Here is a 17,979-nt window from a genome sequence, read left to right on the forward strand (position 1 = left end):
CTCCAACCAGAGTAGTGTGTTTGTCTAATTCACAAAGAACTCGCAAATTTAGCAAAGTTCCTCAAAGCAAACAGGATCTCTGTGTTAACAAAGTTTTCACACATTTAAATGAAATATAATGAATTAATTTAGAGGAAATCAGCGTCAGTAGAGAAAACGTGATTCTGATGCGTTTTCCCTGATAGTCTGACAGACGCAGTTTGATTTTAGACAAAAACTCCAACATCTGTTCCATCTCCAGCTGCTGTGGCTCTGTTTCTCTCAAACCAACAAACTTTGAGCAACCTGAAGACACTGAGCGCAACTTCCTGCTTCACCAAATGGAAACAAGATGGAGGCGTCAGATTTTAGCAGTTGGAGGATTTCTGGCTAAAGACCAGGAGCCATTTCTCCTGCTAGCGCTAGGCTAGCACCTTTGTTTTGGTTGTCTTTACCCAGAATGCCCTGCGCTGTAGTCCACTTCCTGCTTTGGAGCGGTCTCCGGTCCGCTTGGCGTTCACATATGCATTCAAGCCGAATCAGAGTTCACTTCATCTGAACCCAGTCTGAGGTTTGGAGGACCAGAGGTCAGAGGTCAGAAGTCGATTAGCATTCAAACCTTCACAAACGGACTAGACTTTCAAGGCGAACGGCTTGGAGTTGGCATAAATGGGACTGAACAGAATCCTGAAGGTCCGGCGCCGTTTGTGACAAACGAAGCTGGTTTAGATCATCAGGCAGAGGAAGACATCTGTTCCTTCAGATGAACCTGAAACCTGCTGATTTTATCCACATCATCCCCAGTGAAAGTTCGTCAGTGAACAGATTGAGGCAGGTTGTATCACAGTCTGCGAGAACATGGAGAGTTTTATGAATCAAACCTTCTGAAAGTAAAATGTTCCAGGTCCGGTTCCTCAGTCCTGTGCAGTTCCTGCATCTCACTGGAACGGTTTGTGTAACGTGTCAAAGTGCAGCTCAGACATTGTAAATATTCTAGTCAAAGTAAAGAGGTCCAGCAGTAAAGCAGCTCTTCCTGCTGTAAATAAACCGTATGTTTGCTCTTTGCTCCCCTGCTGCGACTCTAAAATGCTAAAAAGCACAAACAGAAGCTGAACTGCTGCGGCTCTGGGCCGAGCCAACGTGAAAGTGGGCGCCGTCCCGCTCCGTGGAGGTCAGGGCGATGCGGAGATGCCGTTTCTGCTCCAGCATGTCAGATCCGATGAGCGTCATCCTCTTCCAGTCCGGCAGCAGACGAGCAGCGGGGACAGATCTGACAGGTGAACGCTGCGTCCTCACGTGTTCGCCACATGTGCCGGTCTTCTGACCGTAACAGTCTGAAAGTCGACAGATTTGTACTGATTTCTGCTCCATCGCCTCACAAACACAAAGACAGAAATTCAGAAATGATTATTTATGTGAGCAGAGTTTAAAGTTCAACACAGAATTGTGACATCCTTGGATGTAGCAGCTACTGTACTTCAGCCCCATGCATGCCTGAGTCAGGGCTGAGCTGAGCGTCAGCGCCGCTTTCCTTCAGAGCCTCCATGCAGCAGGCGGATCGGTGAACCTCGTGATTAAACTGTCGTTAATATCAGCCGGGTTCCTGCAGAACCGGCTTCACATCTTCACAGCTTTAGACTCTGAGTCAGCAGCTCATGATGGACAGGTGAAACATTTTCAGGCCTTAAAATTCACAGGGATTTTTGCCGCATGAGAAGGACTGGAGGTGTTGAAGCCAAAAGGTCAGACGGCTGGTTTGACCTTTCAGACAGTCTTTAGTCAGAAGTGAAGTTTTTTCTGTTTATTGTCTCTTAGGTTTATCAAAATGATTTCTTCTTGCTAAATTCTGGAATAATATTAACTTTTTCAAATATTCCAGAAGTTGTCAATATTTAAAAATGCAGACAGAGGCAGAATGTTCAAACAGACAAAACGGTTCGGCCTTCCTGTTATCCACTGGAAGTCTTGCTCTCTCATTTAGCCCGGATGAATGGGAGCTTCTCCTGAAATAGTCTCCTGCTGCTGCATTGGAAAACATGTGATTGTGAAAATATTAGTGACTTTGCCACGTTAATACATTACATTAACTCTTCTTCAACAAGAAACCTGCAAGAAATGTGATTTTATTTGTTTATTTGGTTTCTGGTCCTTGGAAACGTTTGAATCTCCTTCCTGTAAAAAATCCTGGCATTGATTCAGTAAACAGCAAAACTCTGAGGCAGGTGAAGAGATATTGATAAATGTGTCACTATAGGGACTAAACTGTACATTAAATATTGATTCTTTATGTTAAATGCTGATATGTTGTGTGAATGCTGAAAACACCAGCTGGTCTGCTCAAACCTGAACAGATGAAATGTTTGCAGAATGCATCCCCTGGTCTTTAAAACGCACTAACGTGCATTGAAGTCACGCTAGCAGGACAGAACATGCATGGATCTGCTCTCTGCACAAGCGTGCAGCTTCAGCTGCGTGTTTCTGCGAGTGTGTTCGCTCTGGAGGTAGATGCAGCGGAGCACTTACTGGCTTATATAACGCACAACTTTGGCCAAGAGAGGGAAGTGTGACCTGGGTACCATGCAGATGCATCTGCCTACCCATGCCTCCAGGTGTGTGTGTGTGGGGTGTGTGTGTGTGTGTGTGTGTGTGGGGTGTGTGTGTGTGTGCGTGTGTGTGTGGGTGTGTGTGTGTGTGTGTGTGTGTGTGTGTGTGTGTGTGTGTGTCTGTGTTCTCCAGCATCTCCCTGAGGACTCCCTGCACACCCCTGACTGTCAGTTGTGCAGTGAAGTAGCACAAGCTGCCCTCACAGGGAGGCCTTCCTCTAAACCAACTGCATCTCTAAAGTCTGAAACTTCTCATCCCGACGTTTCCGTTCAAACTTCTCATCCCGACATTTCTGCTGAAGTTTAAGGTTTTCATAACCAGGTCTGATTGTAATTCACAAATAAGAAGAAAGTCTCAGTACTTCTGTTTATCCAAGTGTAACTAAAAGCTGATCCTTCCTCTGTTGTGTTCTGAGTTTATTCACATTGCAGTAAAACTTTCTGGCTCAAATATGTCAAATTTGGTCCTGTAAACTCCAGAGGGACACAATCATACTCCTTAATATTATTTTATAGGTCAAATTAAAGCAGTTTTTATGTTTGCCATTAAATTTCATCAAATTCCCACAAAATCAACAGATCCCGCCTTTTTTCGGATCTGGCTTATATAATTCATAATTCATCATTTTAAGTTCATTGCAAATTTTCTGCAACAGCAGTCAAAACTGTTTAATTAACTCCCACCTGCAGGTGGCAGTGTTTCATACTCAGCCTTAGTTCACAATAGAGTTTCAAATGTCACATTTACCATCATACATATAATAAATACTTCTATATTAGCATCACAAAATCAGTTATTTTGATTGCAAAAAATACTCAGAAATAATCAAGAAATTCTGCTGGGACTGATCAAAGATGTTCAATATTATTAATTTTAAGAAGAACTCATTGAATGCACAGCTGTTTATTAATATTTTAGCTGTTTTTAAGAGGGTTTATGTATACTTTATGCATTCTGCCCTTTAATAACAGTCATGATCTTGATAAAACCTAAATGAAAGTGAGTTTTCCTGTGTAGCTCCACAGATCTCTGGACTTACCTCGTTATTCGGGTCTGATGTTGTTCTTGCTTTCTGTCTCTGATCTGTTGCTGTAAACCTGAGCTGCACTGATTGTCTCCATCTTTATGTTCTAAATGACCAAACAGAGTTTAAAAATCTCATTTAGACTGGGATTATCATGATTATCTGACTTTGAACAGAATAACAGAGAAACTAACTGAGGAGGTTTAATCATTTCTGAATCGTTTTTATCATTTTGTTTTTGTAATGAAGATCACTGATTTTGTTTTTACTGTTTGTTTTTTTTCCTGATTGATCTCGTTAAATAATCTACATACAGAAGAAAAAAGATGAGGAAAAAACAATCAGATGAGACAGAAACATTTTTGAAGAACATGAAATATCTTTGTTTTTGTTACATTTCGATCACAGATGATAATTTGACATGAAGTAACGCCGGGGCAGTGGTGGAGTAGAATAAGAAATACTGCCACCTGCTGTTAGGAGTTAGTATCACTAAAACCCAACATTTTTTACCATTTTTGAAGAAAATTCGCGACAAACACAAATTATGCGTTTGCACAAAAGATGTAGGGATTTGTTGATATTATGTGAATTTCTGTAATCACATAAAAACTGGAGGGATTGATCAAACCCAAAATTTCACTAGAGATGCACCAATCGATCAATCGATCGGCTGATACTTGCATGTGAAACTGATCTGATCTGAACCAGATCTCAGTCGCTCCACTCTTACCAACTTTATGGAAAGTTTGTCATTTAGACTGTCTAATAATTACTTTTATCTGTCGTCTGCATGTTTTAGTCTCAGTAAAACACTTTGTGTCACTAAGACCTTTAAAGTCTTAAAGCATTTCAAACACCAAGAGGTCAGCTTTAGTTGATGTTTTTATCTTTTCTAAAATTAATCTAAAAGCAAAAACCATAATATCTGGAGTTAGTTTATAAAAAAGGATATTGTGACATATTAGCAGCTACAGCAAACTTACATGCATTTTTGGACAGTGTGAAGATTTAAATCCAACAAAAACATCATTTTCAGTCGGTCCAAATAAAAAATGCATAATTTACCCCCAGAAATCAAAAGGTAAATCTGTTTCAACTCAACATTTCTTCACTGTTACACCAGAAACACAAATATGTGACGTTTTTCTAATTCCTGAGCTTTATTCAGATCCAGAGGAAATCCTGTTGCAACTAGAATTTTTTACCTCAAACCAAAACCAAGTAGTTTTATTTGTCATGTTTTTGTGTTTTGCATATTAATTCACATGCAGTCTGTCTGATTTATATCTTCATGGTTTCATCCAGTGTTTAGTGTTTGCATGTGATTATTTAATGAAGAGGCGTTTGGTGGCTCAGCACCTTCCTGCTTCGGCTGCAGGCTGTTTGCTGCTGCTGGGATTACGGCCGCTGACCTTGACCCGGCGCCGTCCGACTGGGCGCCAGTTTGCAGTCTGTCCACTGGGTCAGAGCCCAAATCTGTTGCTCTGTTCAGCAACACAAGTGGAGCTGGTCTGAGTAAACGTACATTTTAACAAGCTTCTTTTATTGCCTCATCATTGTTAGTTAATTCATATTTAGAACCATAAGGCTGAATATTGGATAAAAGCAGCAGATGATGCGTTTTTGGTGCAGATTTCTGGTTCTCTGATCCGTCTGCTCCACTGAAGAAGCTGTTTGCATTCATGAATTCATCAGCGCCAGACAATCAGCCGATGCTGTTAAAGTCAAACTGGCATGACTAATGAGGCGCCTAATTAATCAGTCAGCTTGGACCATGCATGTGCATTTTAATCACGTCTGTCTCAGACCTGCGTCTTGTTTTACAAGTGACACTCGTTTCATCTTCAGCTGTTTTACATCCTGATGTTCGGCTCTTCACTTCTTCATCAGGCAAAACATTTCTGTCCGTTTTTAGTTGAACCGTTTGTTGGGATGTTTGAGTTTATTTAATAAAACCAATAAAAAATTCTCACAAAAGTCTGGTCACATAAAGAGCTGAGTGTGGTTTTATATTTACAGACAGGATGGTTGGATTGATGTTCACTTTTACCTTCATAAAGTTTAATCTGGAGCAGAACTTTCTGCAGCTTCCTGTCCAACAGAGGGAAACTCTCTGAGCGTCTCCAGGATGAGCAGGAGACGCCGGATGTTTTACCAAACTCTAGTTTCCTAATCTGGCTGTTTTCTATCAAAATTACACTTTCAAGCTAAAAACCTAAATGCATAAAATATTTTTATAAAAGTAGTGAAAATTTAAGCATTTTTATTCCTCAAATTCTGTTGAACAATATTTTAAATTGCAATAATAATAGTAATCTAGAGATCAAACATGAAGCCCAACATTTTTAAAGAACCAAACAAACTTTAAATAACGTTAAATTTATGCAGCTTCTTATTTTTTCTTTCAGTGAACTAAACTTTGTAAAACCTCTGAGCTGCTGGTGAAAAATATAAATTCATTGTTTTTAGACAGTTCTGGACCCGATTGGTTCATCTGGTGCCTTCGATGTTTCTAGACAAAACAAACCGATTCTTTGTTTTTCACATAGTCCTGTCATGACCTTTGACCTTTACGCTGCTAACTGAGATGGAGCTCTTGGCTCATTTCTTGACCTGAATGGCCCATTTCTGGGAATGTTGGCAGGTTGTACAACCCTGAGCTGCTTGGAGAGAAAAACCTTCCAGAAAAGTTTGACTTTTTCTTCTTGTTTTGTGAATTTATACCAAATCCATTTTCTGCTCTAAATTCAGATATTTTTCCACATTTCTAATGTGAAGCAGCTTCACATTTCTCCCCAGAGCCTTTAGACCTGAGTAGATTTAAAATGGAGTTTGACCAGGTTCTTTTTGTTTTCGTGCTGCTGATACTGAATTGTATTAAATCCAGTTACTTTTGGAGTTCTGCCAGGCGGCGTTCTGGGTCCTCCTCTGTTCACGCTCCCACTCTCATTAGATAACAAAACATATTTTATCACTTAGTCTTTTTCTGATGATCACCTAAATGCTATTAAAAATGTTAAAAATCACCTCAATCCTTTTAAAAATGTTAAAAATCACCTCAATCCTTTTAAAGGTTTCAAACTTTCATCAGCTTTGACCTTTGACCTGTAGAGACGGAGCTCTTGGCCGCTCTGAATCTGCTGCCATGTTTTCCTCTGGGGAATAATAACCTTCCTCTCTAGATAATGATGAACTTCAGATGGATTTGACCTTTGACCCTTCCCAGGCTGACGGTGGCAGCAGTTGCTGCTCTGACAGAAGTGATGATGTCGTTGTGGATGGATCCGTTTAGTTTTAGTTTTTAATGAGTAAATAGTGAAACGTTTAGTGTCGTATTTTTGTCTCTCGCCTCTTTAAGACGAGATGATCAGAAGATTTCTTCTGCTGCAGACGGTTTGTCCTTCGGCTCTGACAGGTTGTATGATGTCATCGTGTTTCCGTCTCGGTGGGCGTGATGTCACAGTTTCTGAGTTTAGAGGCGGTTCGTCGTCAGTTCTTTAATCGACCTCCTCTTCCAGCAGGAAGCTCGGTTCTGCTCTGAGCGCCACCTTCCCCACTAACCCACACTGAAGTCACATGGTCCTTAAAAGCACCACATAAATCAGGGGTGGGCACTCCTGGTCCTCGAGGGCCGGTGTCCTGCAACTTTTAGATGCATCTCTACTTCAACACACCTGAGTCAAATAATGAGGTCGTTAACAGGACTCTGGAGAACTTGACTGCACTTAGGAGGAGATTCAGCTGTTGGATTCAGGTGTGTTGGACCAGGGAGACATCTAAGAGTTGCAGGACACAGGCCCTCGAGGACCAGGAGTGCTCACCCCTGACATAAATCATTTATTTATGGGCACAAAGAGCAGCGGTGGCGGCGCGCAGAGCTGTAAGGTCGCTGGGAAAACACGGCAGTGGAACCGAAGCTCCGGATCCGGGTCGACCCGGTTCCCAGCAGCAGCTCATTGATAAAACTCACTGTGTCCAATTAACTCCCACTTAATGATCCAGACAAAAAACCCTGAAAACATGGATGACAGGCCCAGCACCGCTCCCTCCTCCAGTGGTAGCACACGGCAACTGTCGCCTAGCAACCGGGAGGATGGTGGGTCTCCGTGTGTACACAGTGACAGTGTGAGATGTAGTTTAGTGGAGGACTCTGGGTTGGAGGTCAGAAAGTGTTCATCCTCCAAAACCGTTTCACAAAACAAACTTTATTATGTTTATTCAGATTTTAGGACTGAAAAATGCAAAATGGTGCAGAAATGTGAACCAGAAAGAAAACAATGCTTTCTTTATTCATATTCATCGTCGTGGAGACCAGCAGCAGGTCAGGGGGAGCAGAGTTAGCTCCCTAACATGTGGAGGAGCTGCAGGGATTCACCGCTCAGGTTGGAGAAACAGCCACAGATCTGATCTGCATGGAAGGATGGAAAAAAGGAATCCATAAAAAGTCCCGTTTGAAAACACACTGTGGGCCTGAGCTTCTGACGGTTTGCACGTGCAAACGCGATAGCACGTGCAAACCTGATCTATAAACGATACGTAAACAGGACCGCACCTGGAAAACGAGGAGAAAAAAGGAAAATCATGAACTGATCAAATAAAACCGCAAAATCCTGAGAGGAGGAAATGTAAAGACTTTCCCCGCTGTGTGATTTACTAAACCTGGACCAGACTGCGGCGCTGATTCTACATCTATGTTTAGTATTTGAAAGCATTACTTTATGGCAGCATAACTCGTCTATGTCTGAATAACCCAGGAACTGTGATGCTGATTATATTTATCTGCAGAATCTTCCACAAATTATTCAGGCATAACGATATTTATCCAATTAAACCAAAACGAAAAGCACCAGGACTAAACCTAAATATTGTGCCACATTATTTAACAAACAAAACTGAAGATGCAAAACATGGTGGTGGCAGCATTATGCTGTGGGTTACAGGGAAACTGCAGAAAGTCTGAGACTGTGTGAAGGTTCAGCTTCCAGCAAGATGACCAGTCTGAAGAGATGCTAATCAGATTCATCAGTTAGAATGGCCTAGTCAAAGTCCAGACCTAAACCCAGCTGAGATTCTGTTTGCTTTTGTGTTGGAAACCTTTAGATCATGAAGATGATACAGAGACATGATCTGTGATTCCTGGATATAAAACAGAAAACATTTATTTAAATTTATTCTGTATTTCATATTATTTTATTCTTGTTAAGCACAAAATTATTCAGAATTAGAAACTGAATTATTTTCCTTCAGCCAAAAAGTTTGGTGACCAGAAAAGACAGTTTGTGTGTGTGTTGTTCTGCTGTGCGTGTGTGTGTATGTGTTGCTCTGCTGTGTGTGTGTGTGTGTGTTGTTCTGCTGTGTGTGTTGCTCTGCTGTGTGTGTGTGTGTGTGTGGGTGTGTGTGTGTGTGTGTGTGTGTGTGTGTGTGTGTGTGTGTGTTGTTCTGCTGTGTGTGTGTGTGTGTGTGTGTGTGTTGTTCTGCTGTGTGTGTTGCTCTGCTGTGTGTGTGTGGGTGTGTGTTCCTGCTCCGTTGATTACACGTTTATTTTTACGACCGTCAGGTTTCGTCTCTTTCGCTTTTTTATCTCAGCCTCACTGTAAATCTCACACGATTGATCCATATCTGTGTTTAATGGCTGCAGCTACGGAGACACATCCATGCCACTAATTGACTGCATGAAACTGATAACAGACACATTGATCGGTCTCCAGGGGAGACTTCAGCTCCTCTTTTATTTCAATTATTTTCATCCATCCATCCATCCATCCATCCATTTTCTTCCACTTATCCGGGGTCGGGTCGCGGGGTCAGCAGCTTCAGAAGGGAGGCCCAGACTTCCCTCTCCAGCCTCTTGTTCCAGCTCCTCCTGGGGAATCCCTAGGCGTTCCCAGGCCAGCCGAGAGACATCGTCCCTCCAGCGAGTCCTGAGTTTTCCCCTCCTCCTGGTGGGACCTGAACACCTCACCAGGGAGGCGTCCAGGAGGCCTCCTGACCAGACGCCTGAGCCTCAACTGGCTCCTCTCGATGTGAAGGAGCAGCGGCTCTACTCTGAGTCCCTTCTGGATGACTGAGCTTCTCTCTCTAAGGGAGAGCCCAGCCACCCTACGGAGAAAACCCATTCCGGCCGCTTGTATCCGCGATCTCGTTCTTTCGGTCATGACCCAAAGCTCATGACCATAGATGAGGGTGGGAACGTAGATCGACCGGTAAATGGAGAGCTTCGCTTTTTGGCTCAGCTCTCTCTTCACCACAACGGACCGGTACAGCGCCGCTTAACGGCAGACGCTGCACCAATCCGCCTGTCGATCTCCCGCTCCCTTCTTCCCTCATTCGTGAACAAGATCCCGAGATACTTGAACTCCTTCACTTGGGGCAGGACACCCCCCCTGACCCGGAGAAGGCACTCTACCCTTTTCCGGCTCAAGACCATGGCCTCGGATTTGGAGGCTCTGATCCTCATCCCGGCCGCTTCACACTCGGCTGCGAACCACTCCAGCGAGAGCTGCAGATCACGGGCCTAAGGCCACCAAAACGGATCCCCTCAACACCTTGGCTGGTCTAGAGATTCTGTCCATGAAAGTGATGAACAGAATCGGTGACAAAGGGCAGCCCTGGCGGAGTCCAACTCTCACTGGAAACGAGCCCGACTTACTGCCAGCCATGCTGCCGGGTCGGTTTTCGCTCCGGGTCGGTTTTCTCGTCTTCACTTCCTCGTCTGGAAGAGCAGAGGACAGGAGCAGAGTAACGTCCAGCAGAGCTCGGATTCAGTCAGTCCAGCTCTAATTCGACCAAACGAGTCCAGAAGGCCAGGCCTGCTCAGCTTTGGTTCCTGCTCAGCTTTGGTTCCTGCTCAGCTTTGGTTCCTGCTCAGCTTTGGTTCCTGCTCAGCTTTGGTTCCTGCTCAGACGGTCAGTGCTGCTCTAACTGCACTGATGAAGACGAGCAGAAGCACATCCCACCTTCATCCTATTTGCATTTCTATGGCCAGTTTTATTAGAAGCTATTAGATTGAAGACGTCTTTGTGCTGAAGAATCTCCTTTTAAATGAAAGTTTCCTCAGTGAGGAGTGGAAGGTGGAAACAGCAGCTGAGTTTCCTCATCAGTGAAGCTGAAGCCTGATAAGAAACTCGGAGCGACGATGGGAAACTGAGCGGCGCTGACAGACTGCTGCTGTGGCCTGTTAGCGTCGGTTAGCGCAGCTACTAGAAAACTGAGTAACCAGCTCCGGGTTGGTCTGAATGTTTTGGTTTTTAAAGCTATTAACGATCAATATTTTCCAGATTTATTAGAAAACTGCAAACTGAAAGATGAAAATAGACTTTTTCTAATTGTCCTGTCATGAAGTTACTCCAAATATTTCTGTCCTAAGATCCTCCAGGCTTTGGCTTTTACTAGAATAAAGTTGTAATATTGAAAGAATTAAGTAGTAATTAATGAGAACATGAATGAAAATAATTAAAATGAAAAATGTGAAATTATACATTGATGTTTATTTTACAGTTAGAATATTTTATCTTTGAAATGAACTGAAAACAACTATTGATTATTCAAGTCAGACATTGAATAATGTGTTTTTGTCTGGCCTCTATACTCTTACATTGTACTGTTGTGTTTGTGAATAAAGGACTTAAAATAGTTTTTTATAATCTGAAAACCTTCCCAGACTGACTGACAGTAACGTTTGTTTCTCTCAGGTAAAACTCCGCCTTTCATTCAGGTTTTCTCTCTGATGAAAACAGTTTTTTCTGAGCGCTGCAGCGCCGTCTGACCCGTTGTGTCTCGGCAGGTGAACCAGGAGAACGTGGTGAAGGTGGGCCACAGGCAGGTGGTCAACATGATCCGCCAGGGAGGAAACCGGCTGCTGATCAAAGTGGTGACAGTGAGCCGGAACCTGGACCCTGAAGACACGGCGCGCAAAAAAGGTAGGAACGCCCTTCATCGATCAGGAAGCTTCCTGCAGGACAGCCAGCCATGCGACGGCTGTTATTAACAGTTTCTAAAGATGAAGAGAAACAACCTGAAGTTTAACCACCTTAGACTTATTTTTGTTAATCTGATTTCTTCCCTAAATGGATCAGAATAAAATAATCCATAGAAAATAAAACTGAGCAGCTGGAGCGTCTGATTTTAAGGCGACGATACTGAAAAACTTCACAGTAACTGAAATACATGAACTTTCCCACATTTTACCACAAACTTAACTGTTTCACCAGGACTTCATGTCGCAGTGGTAAATTTTACCTGGAGAAGTTTAAAGTTCATCTGTATTCAGCCGACAGTTTGGAAACCAACGATTAATCATGATGGATCGATTATTGGAGTAATTGTCAACTAATTTAATAATGAATTGATTGTTAACTGACTTGAAAAACACACTCAGAGCAGCAAGGAAGACAAAACAGAAATAAACATTTTGCATTTAAGATTTAAAAATCTTTGTCTAAATAGTTTTTTCAGATCTCCTCTAGAGGCAGTTTAACTTCTCCTGGTTCAGATTCTGTAAATAAATTTCCTAAGCACATTTTCCTTTCCAATTATTAATCAGTTGATTAAATAATAATCAGTCCTACGCTGTGCTGATGTTCAGCCCGGCAGAAAGATTTGAACTTTTCAGCTGCAGATTCGTCATTTGCTACTAATGATCAAATATTCACTAAATGAATTATGTTACTGCATCTTAGGCCATAAAATGGTTATTTTCTTATTTAAAATTGAGTTACATTATGTGTTTATCTGCATCTTTTAATGTATTCCTAATGTATGAAGAGATTTAACTGATTAAATCTGCAAAGTGATGAAAAAATGAAAAGTGATGATTTTTTCATGGAGTTATTAGCTTCATCTGTCTTCCCATGAAATCTGAATCTGCTAAAGAAATGCATCCCCAGCATGATGCTGCCACCACCGTGTGAGTCAGGGCGGTGTGCAGAGTCGGTGTCTCCTCTGTGCAGATGAGCGTGAAGGGAGCTGAACCGTGTTTGCAGATAAATGAAAGCTCCTGCAGTTTTTTTGGTTTTGTTTTATTGCTCATCTCTCGGACTCTTCCTCAGCTCCTCCGCCGCCGAAGCGAGCTCCCACCACCGCCCTGTCCATGCGCTCCAAGTCCATGACGTCAGAGCTGGAGGAACTCGGTAAGAGCTTCACGGTTTTCTGTTCAATGTTGGAAACGTGAGGGGGTGTGTCTAACAGCACCTCTGTCCTTCCTCTGCTCCTCTTCCTCATTGGTTGACCTCTGTAGTGGATAAAGGTAAGCAGTCAGCACCTGCAGCTTCCCGCCTTGCAGCGCTGAATGAGGCTTTGCTTTGGTTTTGACTTGATGAAAGAAGGAAAATGCTCGCTCCTCCCTCCTCATCTCCTGCCCTCCGTTCCCATCATGCATGGCGGTTTGACCTCTGCGCTTGTAAAGCTTGATATCGGTGTGCCGCTGCTGTTCCTGTTGTATCTCTGTGTGGTGAGGAAAAGCGCCGAGTCGCGCTGAGTCGGCAGACAGTCAGCGGATCGGAGACCAGAGGACGAGTCGGAGCGGAGGGCCGAGTCGGGGAGGGAAGGGTTAAACTCAGATGATAGCGTGTTGGTTTCCTGGTCTGAAACTGACGAGTCCTGCAGAGAGCTGCTCTGGTTTCATATTTATATTTTCATATTTCTGTTTCCTGCCGTCACATTTTGCTCCCGCTCATAAACAGATAGAGGCGATGAAGGTGAACTGTTTATTTTGCACAGTTTTAGGAGCTAATGATCAGATATGCTGGATTACACACACACTGCAAATACAAAATCTTAGCAAATATTTTTAGTCTAGTTTCTGGTGCGAATGTCTCAACACACTTAAGATAAAACAAAACTAATTTACAAATAACTTTTCAGTAAGACACTGATATAAAATGACTAGTTCCTTTATAACAAGACATTTTCCCTGTTATAAGTGAAATAATCTGTTAATAATCTGATTGATTTAAAACAATCTCCTATGTCCTGCTGAAACGTTATTTGTAAATTAGTTTTGTCTTGTTTAAAATTCACACCAGAAACTAAACTAAAAATATTTGGTAGGATTTCACGTTTTTTCAGTTTCATGTTTGACCGACCCGAAGGAGCAGGGTGGGTCGACTGGTGGTGATTAATTACTAAAATCATCTGTGTGAACAAAAAGGGCGGGGTGTATGTAAACTTGTGGTTTCTGCTGAAGGAATTCTGGGAGTTTGATGAAAGTTTAGGCAGGAAGGTTTTAATCATCAGATGTGACCTCTGGTTTTCTGAACATGAACTCTGAGATCCTGCAGGAGGAAATCTGGATGAACTCAACATGAAATCATTTGAATTTGTTTCCTGCTCTGAAGAATTGTTTTTTCTTCACCTCTTAAGCCACACTAAGGAAAAAGAAAGGTGGTAAGTTTCCTTTAGGCATGTTTGCTCTGGTTTTCTGTCCATCCTCCCGCCTCACCTCCCCGTCAACAACTAACAGTTTTTTTCTGATTTTGGTGTTTTCTTTCATTTGACTGACTCAGAGTGAAACCATGCAGTGTGTTTTTGTCAACCTGCATGATTTACAAGCTGCTCTGAACGTCACCGTGGTTCAGATGTTGCATGATTAACTCTGGTAATGATGTCAAACTGAAACGTGTTGCTTGCTGAAAACCCCAGATGATCCAGAGTTTCTCCTCAGAAACAACCTGCAGGAGTCAGTGTGTGTTTGTGCATGTGTGTTTTCAGTTTTCCGTGTTTTCTTGTCTTTTTGTGTGTTTTTCTTCCAGGAAATGTTTCACTCACAGATTGGTTTCCAGGGCAACCGTGCTGCATGTGGTCCAACTGGGAGACAGTTGAGACAGAGATGAAATGTGTATCTTTCTGCTGTCATTGATGGCCCTTTCCTCTGCTCTGTGTGTAGATGCGCAGAAGAAGAGGATTGTTTTCCAAGTGACTCTAAGTAATCACTCCCTTAATGCATGGAAGCTTCCTCCATCCTGCGCAGGCAGAGATCAGGGTCAGCATGGTCTGTCGCTGGATAAAGCATTCCAACTGTACTTTATTTCACATGTAGTTTTTACAAGGCAGTAAATTCATATCCGGTCCTCATCAGGTCTTAAAACCAGGAAAATGAAGTATTCATATAGCTCATAGATTTATTACACATGGTGATATTATGAAAAACCTTATAAAAAACTGATCCTCTTCTTGTTCTCCGATTATTAATCTTTTTGTTTCTGTATGTGAAGCAGCTTCTTGTTTCTCTCCACAGATTTTAAGCCTGAGTACATTTGAATTGGTATTACACCAGTTTTTGGTTTTTCTGCTTCTGATATTGAGTCGGATAAAATAAAGTTACTTTTGGAGTTCTGCAAGGCTGCGTTCTTGGTCCTCCTCTGTTCATCTGTCCTTAGATAAGAACACAAATCACTTTGTTTCCTTTGAGAGCCGCCAAAATCCTGTTAAAAACTTACCAAATATTACAGACTTTCATCAACTTTGACCTTTGACCTGGTGAGATGGAGCTCTGGGGTTTCTGGTCGTTTCTGACGTTGGACTGAATCTGCCGGGTCGTTCAATCCTGGGAAGACTGAGAAGTTTTCCTCTTGGGAAAAACCTTCCTCTCTGCAGACTAATCTAACGGACCAATGATAGTTTAGAGATGACCTTTGACCCCTCCCAGATTGCTGAGCAACAGTTGCTTCTCTGTGATCATTGCTCAGCTGTTACAGATTTGAAGCTGAGGTAAACTCAGCAGCAAACTGATTCCTTTTTCTGATGTAAATTGTCTCCTGTTAATTACTTTTGGTTTACTCAGTTTCCATCAGAGCTTCTTCGTTGTGGTTTCATTTGTAGTGATTCTGTCGCTGCTTGTTGCTTGTGTGAGATGGTATTCAGCTCTTTGTAAGACCTGCTGAGGACCGGATGATCCCCTCAAATCAAATCCCGTAGAAATAAGGTTCAGTTCTTGCTTTTTTCTGGGACTTAGTTCTTCCAGCAGCAGAACCTTTTAGGAGGATTTTTACGTGGGGAGGTTCAGTTCTGACAAATTTGTCGTTGACGCCCTTCCTGCGTCGCAAGCCTCAGAATAATACCAATAACGGCAAACTTGACAGACAAACATGCATTGCTCGTTTCCGTCTCTGAGGGAGCGTCCCTGAGACCTGGATGATGCTTCTGAGCCGGCTGTTTGGAAAAGCTTGCACGGCTTCCACGGCTGGGCATATTATCTCATCAAAGTCCTCATACTCTCCCCCTGCTCCCAGAAGAATTACCTTTCAACATTTACTCCAGTTTCATCTGCAGTTTTGGTGTGACAGCTCAGAGAGAGGGGCGCTGCGAATGACTGGCTTGTGTTTGGGCCGTAAGCTCCAGCCGTGCCTGCGGGTCCGGAGTCGTTCTGACTGCGTGTCGGTTCCGTTTGCAGATAAAGTGGAAGAGATGACGCACGCCCAGAAGAGCTCACCTGTGGACACGAAGATCGCCACCATCAAACCTCGGCCCTCCAGTCGCTGCTTGGTCACTCCCACTGACATGAATGTAAGCACTTCAACTCATTTACTGTATGGAGCAACAAACATGGAAACATGCTGGACTTCAGTCGTATGCAAGTCATCAGAGTAACCAAGTGTTTTACAGCCCTGAACTTGAATTATTGAAACCCGCCTCCATGTTTTAATCATGTAGAAAAGTAAAAATCCCAGAACATTCCAGTCCGGTTCTTTCCAGTCAGCCAGACTTTAACTTTTATTTGAGATTCTGAAACTTTTTGACTCATTTTCAGATCTGTTCTTGTACCAAACCACTGAAACATTTTAAATTTGAAAGATTGAAAAGTGGATTAAAAAGAACAAAGCAAACTCTCCCCAGAAGATGAAAAGTATCTAACAATGACATTTTAAGAAATCTGAATAAAAATAAAAAACATCAACCAAAGTTTTTATCCAGCAGATCATTGGCATCATTCAAGTTTAGCTACTTTTTGTTTTTTCATTGATTAAATGAAAGAAATGGGAATTTAGTTTTTCCTCTGTGACCTGCTGCTGATTACAATGAAATAAAATGTATTTTTCTAGTTATGCTGGTTCATCCTTTGAGTTTAGGATGAACTGGTCAGAGATTTGTTGCCAATTTCTGTAAATATTTGACCTGCTGATGCAGATTTTATTTGATTTTAGCTTCTTTTTAGGAATCTAATGTTATTGCTCAGCAGTGACGAACGGCGCAGACTAACAGCTTAGCTGTGCTAACTCTAAACCACTAACCATAAACATTAGTTCTGCTAATGCTAAAGCACTGCAGCAGCACAGTGGTTAGCAGACGTTGATGCTAAAGCGCTAATTTGAATTCAGATTCTTCAACCTTTACGCACCAATATAATGCTGACATCATAATTAGCTTGTTTTATTTTGTTCCCGGATGTTTATTATTTCACATGATGTCATTGGGAAAAACAATATGGATAATATGAGGAGAGGAAATAGAACTGCTTCAAAATAAGAGCATGAATATAAACGTCTAACTGCTTGAGGAATTCTTAGTAAAGAACCAAAACTTCAACACAAATGTTCAACTTTATTCAACTGGAAATTTACAAAACAGCCAAGAAAATGAGTGGTTTAGATTTTATCTGGACAAATTAAATTAGGAGAAACTAAATGTGCAAAATGTTTTCAAGGCTAGTTTCACTTTTACCATGTTAGTGGAAGTTCGTCCACCACATAACATTTAACTTCAGCCTTTCTGCTGTGAACAAGCTGTTTATTATTATTGTTTAAAAAGTAAAAACCAGTGAAAAACTTCTGCACTGAAGAGTGTTGTGGTTGATGTGACCTGGTAGAGGTTCAGCATGGTGCCTTCACTGACTGGGAAAGCAGCTGGAAATGGTCTGATCCCAGTCAGCGGAGCGTCCCTCAGCGCTTCTGGCTGCTAAACATAAAGAAATGAGGATAAATCCCTGGATTAGATTCTGCTAACGCCACTTCTTAGAGGGCTGCAGAAAGAAAAGTGTGTGTGTCTGTTTGTATCATAAACAACATTGTGATTTTCAGTCCATGTATCACGACCGCCAGGGAGTAGCAGTGGTGCCGCCCACTGTGCCGGGAGCCTACCTGGGGATCCCAGAGAAGGGCACCATGAGGAAGCAGAAGTCTATAGGTAGGACGCATGTGGAGCTGGTGTGTGGAGGCGTCGGCTCGCCCTGCATGTCCTTTAGCTTTCAGCTGGTCAGACTTTCCATCAGGGCTCAGAGGAACGACTCTGTGTGCCGCAGCAACTTTACAGCTAATTATAGATCAATTAAAATGATCCGGTCAGCAAAGCGTGCTGCCAGGCGGCAACACTGGAGGTCATTAGGCTGAAGCAGCCGGAGGAACGTTGGATTTCAAATGTATTGCAGCAAAGAAACA

At 42.5% G+C, this 17,979-nt stretch overlaps 1 protein-coding gene across 8 annotated transcripts in view; it reads left to right on the forward strand.

Moving 5' to 3' along the window:
* Window positions 1-17,979, forward strand: part of shank2 (SH3 and multiple ankyrin repeat domains 2) — a 165,044-nt gene that overhangs the window by 129,956 nt on the left and 17,109 nt on the right. For 2 of the 8 annotated variants that reach the window (XM_023332072.1, XM_023332079.1), the window contains 7 exons: window positions 11,394-11,529; window positions 12,658-12,738; window positions 12,846-12,854; window positions 13,970-13,993; window positions 14,493-14,531; window positions 15,999-16,111; window positions 17,623-17,728. In XM_023332072.1, the coding sequence (XP_023187840.1) occupies window positions 11,394-11,529; window positions 12,658-12,738; window positions 12,846-12,854; window positions 13,970-13,993; window positions 14,493-14,531; window positions 15,999-16,111; window positions 17,623-17,728 (508 nt within the window). The remainder of the gene's footprint in view (window positions 1-11,393; window positions 11,530-12,657; window positions 12,739-12,845; window positions 12,855-13,969; window positions 13,994-14,492; window positions 14,532-15,998; window positions 16,112-17,622; window positions 17,729-17,979) is intronic. The other 6 variants (XM_023332074.1, XM_023332075.1, XM_023332073.1 and 3 more) reach the window with 6 other exon arrangements.

Source organism: Xiphophorus maculatus, chromosome 4 (genome assembly GCF_002775205.1).
Source record: "Xiphophorus maculatus strain JP 163 A chromosome 4, X_maculatus-5.0-male, whole genome shotgun sequence".
NCBI classification, from domain to species: domain Eukaryota; kingdom Metazoa; phylum Chordata; class Actinopteri; order Cyprinodontiformes; family Poeciliidae; genus Xiphophorus; species Xiphophorus maculatus.